This window comes from Etheostoma cragini, chromosome 9 (genome assembly GCF_013103735.1).
Source record: "Etheostoma cragini isolate CJK2018 chromosome 9, CSU_Ecrag_1.0, whole genome shotgun sequence".
Classification (NCBI taxonomy): Eukaryota; Metazoa; Chordata; class Actinopteri; order Perciformes; family Percidae; genus Etheostoma; species Etheostoma cragini.
Window position 1 is genome coordinate 18,505,486 of NC_048415.1, and position 6,684 is coordinate 18,512,169.

General features: G+C 39.5%; 1 protein-coding gene across 1 annotated transcript in view; it reads right to left on the reverse strand.

Annotated features, from left to right (window-relative positions):
- Nucleotides 1–4,798, reverse strand: part of ell (elongation factor RNA polymerase II) — a 33,349-nt gene extending 28,551 nt beyond the window's left edge. Inside the window, exon 1 of the mRNA XM_034881612.1 lies at nt 4,500–4,798. Within this exon, the coding sequence (XP_034737503.1) occupies nt 4,500–4,634 (135 nt within the window). The 5' untranslated portion in view covers nt 4,635–4,798. The remainder of the gene's footprint in view (nt 1–4,499) is intronic.
- Nucleotides 4,799–6,684: the final 1,886 nt, after the last annotated feature.

A 6,684-nucleotide genomic window follows, 5' to 3' on the forward strand; every position in this document is an offset into this window, starting at 1 on the left:
AAAAAAAAAAAAACTCTCTCTACCAAGGCACAGGAGTTGCTGATCTACACTGGTTTGAATAACTTTGCATATAGTTTGAATTTGGATTGAATTGAAGGGGCACACCGCTAACGGAGGTGTAACGTTACAAATGGCCGCTGTTCTGACTCGAGTGCCTGGGTCTGTTTCCCGACGGTTCAGTAACGTGCCGTTAATGTCCATAGCACCGGTGCTGATCGGGCTGGTTGCTAGCAGGCTGGGGGCTGTCTAGGCCTGCACGATGTTGGAGAAATCGGACATAGCGATATTTTTTTGCCCTGCGATACATATTGCATATGAAAAAAGAAAAAGGAATTTTTAAAAGATTACATAAATAGCTCTATTTGGAAATAAATCATTCTCGACTACTGCTTTGATTTTGTAGCGGAGTGCATCTACATAGAAGGAAAAAATGAAAAAGGATCTTTTCTAATGTGAACCATTCTTTGTTAAACTTTAATGCTTTACAAACACCAAAGCAAGTTAGGGCTGTGACTAACGTTGCTCTTCCGAAGTGGTTTTGGAGAAGGAAATTAGGTAGAAATACGCTGGTTGACTAGCATGACACCATTGTATTCCTATAATAATCAAACCAGGCGTGAATGACAGTGACATGTTGCTTCCTCTAAATTTCAGCTTGTGGTCGACTCGCGGGGCTAGCTCGTTAGTTTGATTAATTGATCAGACCTGCATGTCACGCGCACAAGCAACAAACTGTATCCATGAACAATTGAACCAGTGTAAATGACGTTAGATCAGACACAGACTTCTGCAGTAGATTAGTGTTCGTTTCCAGCATCGCGGCTCCGAACCGTAACGTTAGTTGGGACAGACGGACCCCTTGGTTCTAACTATATTAGCAGCATTTTTCGGGGGGGAAATGGCCGGGAGATGTTGTAATTATGTTACACTAATCAGGTGATTTAGTTCATATTTGCAGTGAACATAAAACACTGACTACTGTAGCTTCACCGACTACCCATTGAAAACTGTGCGCATCGCTGTGTCAGCGGCTGCCTACGGTACTTTCTACACGCAAAGAGCCTCACTTCCAATAACAAACCCAGTCGAACATCACATACACACGCTGTCCACATGGCTACCTGTCTTAAAAGGGAAGGGTCAGTCGGTAATAATCATGTAAAAGGGCAGCGGTGAAAGTTTGCTTATCAAACAGCAAAAAAGGATTCGCGTCAACATCGCAACGTCCTGCGATGTGAATATCGAGCATGCGCACATCGTGATGTTGATGCTAAAACATTATCGTTCAGCCCCAGGGCTGACTGTGAATGTGTCCCCAGGCCGGGGCTGTTGTTAGCTCCCATGCCGACTGAAGCCTTGCAGCACAAGGAGAGTGAGGCAGGCAGACAGGGCTAGCTGGCTAAATTACCATTAGGTTAGTCGTCTACCTATACAGTTAACTTTACTGATAAATTTGTGGTTTAGCCCAGAGTTGTTAACCATGGTCCATACAATCACACTAAAGATAACTGAGCATGTTGAACGATGCCGTAATCTTATGTTACCGACAAAGAATGAGTCATCTAACGGTATAGACTTAGCATTAGCTGCTTGTCAAGCAGCACCTTTACAGTAAAGCCCTTTTCCCCTTTGGTCCCCTTACAGATGGGAAGCGGAATTGTCCATTACTGTTACCATTCTTTTTATGTCTACTTCCAAAGAGTTAATAATGGACTACTTAAACGATTTTACAAAAAACTAGAACTAGAAAATCTTTGGTGTTTGATTGATCAACATTGCTTGGATGTATGCTCATCATCCGTGAGCATGTGAAGAGAGTGGGCCGCAACAAAAGCTGTCAACCGCCGCACGCCAACAGTGCTTATGTGCCTGTGTAATCCTCACTGATGAAAGAGATGATAAAGTAGACTGTATTTTCATATGTGTATGTATTAATACATAGCTTGTAGTTAACTAAATAGACTCAGTCTAAAGCACCAACTTTAAGATCCCATCTACCAATCTGTTGACCACAGAACATTGCCTATAGAGAAATAGCCAAAATGTGATGCAAACATTTGTGGCAGTTAAGGTGTAACATCCACAAAACTGGTGCAGTATATGCTTGTCTCACCCTACGGCTCGGAACCATCACCAAACTAAAAACCCACAGCTATACCATTGTCAACATTAGAATTATTCAAGTATCTAGATATGTTCAAACTATGAGTAGGCAATTAACTCAAATGACAGGGAAAAGGTGATAAGGAATGCATACAGTGAGCAATATAGCTTAAGTAGGTAGCGAGTCCACAGGTCTGTACAAGAGGCAATGGTCAATAAAAAATGCATCTCAACTGTAAAACCTGACTCCAACTTGCCTGTTTCGTCATCCATGTATCAGCCAACTACAAGCCCAGCAGACAAAATCCCTGTATATGTGAATCCATTCTTAAAACGTGTATTACTAACATATTTTGAATAAAATACTGAACAACTTTGTAGACGTGCGACAATGGGGCTAAAAATGTGAGGCAGTGTTCTGATCCTCAAGGAACCCCTGCCAATATAAGCTCCATAGAGCTCTAGATACGTGAGATAAATTGCACGTACTGTCATGACTCCTTATAACAAATAACTTATTCTGAATCACAAGCACTAGGAATGAAAGGCTGGGGTAAATTGTGTGTGACTATATATGCTTTTCTGTGTCTCAGCCAAAATAAGAATCAAATTTTACCTTAATATTAGCCCTGGAAGCTGACATAAAGTATAAATACTTTGCATAAAAAATACCTAGTTTGTGCGACGGTACATTTCCTAACCAAGTCATCATCCAAACAGACTACAAATCTAAAGAATAAAAAGGGCCCTCAACCCTTGGAGATTAAATTAGTTGCCAGCGTAGCTACAATTTTACTATATTGAAGAGTTGCGGGATTCCCAATGTATTCTGTGTCAAACATTGGTTTAATCCAGGGGTTTTCAACATTTTTAAGTATAGAGAGAGAGAGAGAGAGAGAGAGAGAGAGAGAGAGAGAGAGAGCAGGGACCCCCTACTACATATTGTATAAATTGAAGTTGCCTTTTAAACTGGGCCTACAATAAAGTGTAGGGCGGCCTAAAGCCCTTATACATACCTTTATAGTGCATACAATAGTAATTGTTGGCAATTGGTATGATTTTATAAATTACACATACATGCAGGACACTCCTTAGGATGAACTGCATCTGTGGATGGCTAACTTACCTATAGGCCAGTAGGCCTATCATCATGGGGATTGATATTTGATAACAATATGTTAAATTCATGTTGACATTAAAAATAAACAAGACAATAATTTGGAGGTCACCTGTACTGACTCTGGGGACCCCTGGGGGTCTCGGACCCCTGTTGAGGATCCCTGGTTTAATCAACAATCTTCCTACAACTTGTTTGTTAAACAATTGTCTTACAATGTTATTGTTCCGACTAATTAGTTGCAGGCCTGCTGTACACAGAGATACTGAAGCTGGAGATACTGTAACGCCCTTTCATCCTGACCTGCCAGGCTTTCCCTGTCAAATATTTATAGAAGCCGAAACGTTAGATGGCCAACATCAGACGTGTAGCTAGATCTCTACACAATAACACAAGCAAGAAGCAGCAGAAGGGCCATTTCAGACACCAATCCTTGAAATCACCCTCTCATTGATTTCAAAACTACTGCTGACAAGAAAATACGTTAACTGCATTCTTGAATAACTTTGACGCCATTCTAATGCTGTCAAGTGAACATGAGCTTTTAATGGCAGTGAGGGGGTTGGGAAAGGAGATGGCCATCTTTCGCGTGAATACTGGGTACTTTTCCAAATTACTCACCATGTTGCCATTTACTACTCAGCCAATGCAACGCTTTCTTGGAGTTAAAGCTTTCTTCGAGAAGAGCAAAAAGTAGCCTAACCGAGAAGACAGTGCTTATATAGCCAACGGGAACGTTAGCTGTTAACATTACGTGTGGCCAGCTGCTGGCTAGTTTAGCTAGAAAGGTTTGCTAGATTTACTAAAAACTTTCTGAAAACATCTTTACACGCAGCAGAAGTTCCTGTGTTTTTAGCTGACATTCTTAAAAACGTTATACTTTCTGGTAAGGCAAGTTATCAACAGCACCAAGCTAAAACTGCCACTTTAACAAACACTCAATGAAATAACTAACGTTACTCAGTCTTCAGCAGTAACGTTTCTGAGCAGAGAGCTGGATAAATGACCGAGCACGGTGTTCAACAGTCGGTCTGGGTGTAGCGTTAGCTACAAAACGTCGAACAGCTCCAGTCGTCCTAACTAGTCAAGAGATATTGATCAATAAACTAGACACTTAACAAGACAAATTGGCCAGCCTCAACCAGCCTGCTGTGGCTGTGTATCGCAGCATGAAGGCAGCAGCAGACAGTAAGGACTGACCTCACACTGTCTGTCACAGCCGCCCGGACAGACTTCAAACGTAAACCAAAATGTCACAGAACAGAAAATGACAATTTACCTTGCTGCTCTGATAGCCTTCAAACGCTCGCAGTGCGCTGTCAGTGAGTTTAACGTGAAATACGGATACATTGCTACCGTTGCTCACTCTTCCACAGGACAGTCCGTAGCACTGCTCCTCCTTCAGCGCCGCCATCTTGCTACCGTTCCCACCACGCGCACAGACGCACTCCGTCGTAAACCGAGAACTCCCGTTGCTTTTCAATGAATATTCAATGACCAAGTCCCTGAGCAGTAATGAAGCCCTATATAGTCACGTGTAATACAACTTAACTACATTTATACTATAGCGTACATATGTTATATTTTAGACAACTATTGTTGAGTTGTCGCTGATCTTAATACTACAATATCAACTTCGAAAAAATATACAACTAATTCAGATCATCGCTTTAATCATTTATATTTGTATTTTTTTAATTATGTTATAGGTATTAATGTTTGAGAAAAAAAATACAATGTACCCAGCATTTAAGAATGGGCATTGCACACTCAGTGATGCGTAGGAAGTGGGAAACGATTGGTCATCTGATTGCGTCAGCGAAACGTCAATGTCTGAGAAAAAAAAATTAAACACCAGCTTTGGAATATCCACAAAATTTGGGAATGTCCAGCTGTAAACAAATACAATATGATGAACGTAAATGCTGAATATTTAAGTTATCTTGTTTGTCTTAAAATGCAGTTACTCACCCAATGTGACTGCATGAATTTTCAGGTAAATTTGTCTAGTAAAGACATTTCTCAATCTTCCAAAGCCAGTTATATAAAAGGTATAAATGGCACAGATCAGCCTGTGACCATTAACCAGGAACACTACATGAAATTGCAATACCATACGAAAAGGAAACTGGAGTTTGATAACACACATTTTTTATTATGATGAATATAAAATTAACAAATACATGGAATGCCGGGAACTTTCACAACCACTTAATAATTCACAAACTAAAGAGTTTATGCAACTTTTGGCTCTGTAGATCTACCGTCTACTCGGACTGTATTAAATCAAACAATGATCAAAGACAGTGGAAATTAACATCCAAAACATCATAATTTAAGGAAAGCTTCACAGGTTATAAAATGTAGGGGACAAAAAAAATACTCACCCAACATTGTACTTAAAGGGTCATCCTTCAACATTTGGTCTTAATCATCAAAAAATGAGGTATAACTGACTAATAAATTCTCCTTTATTATTCATAGCCACATCCCTTAGAAACGCCATGTACCACGTGCTGTCCTTGTTTAAAAAGGTAGTAACTGCACCCTTATTAACAACAAATTAGTAATTGAACACAAACTGAAAACGGTTAATCTACTTTAGCTGCTGCTTTAATGTATAAATCATACACAAGTGAACAAGAATTTTGGGTCTCCCCAGCTCTGATGTTGATTCATGTTATTATTTTTGTTCGATGCTGTTGACTGTATTTTTATATAACTGCATAATTTTGAAGTGTTTCTGATCATTTTTAATGAGGTGGATACAATTTTAGGAACACCTTCAATTTGATGTCACAACAAACTCCAGCCTCAATACACACAATAGAACTGACTCAACAGTCTCAACAAAAAACTGACTGTTGTATTGTATTGTATTGCATGACATTGTGTTTCTATTTTTCTGGTCACTTAGCTTATGAGTTGAGTCTATAGAAAAGGTGTGAGAGCTAGCACACAAGCAAGATACTTTGCCAATGTGTGGACTTCTAATAATAGAGCATCTGCGTTATATTAGTTGACATGAAACATCGTACCATAATTAAAATAAAGTGAAATCACATATTCTCTCTTGGATAGGAAATATTCATTTAACTGCACAATCAGAAGCTTTGAAAATACAGCATTACATAGGAACATGTCACGATTCTATTATTAGTGGGAAAAATATTCTTAAATAGCTCCTATCTGAATCTACGGTAAATTATTTTACATTTAGATTCTCTAATAATCAATTTGCAACATTAACTACCAAAGACAAAAACAATGGCAGCAAAAGAAAAAAACAGTGCCTGTTAACGTGACAGATGTGCATAAACCTACATGTTTATAAGGTTGGAAATACAGTTCCCATATGCAAATCTTGATGTTTTATTATTTGTCACATATAGTTCTCAAACATAGCAGAGAAAGGAGAGTGACAGTGAAGAGGCAACTGACCGACATTTCCACCCCCCCCCCCC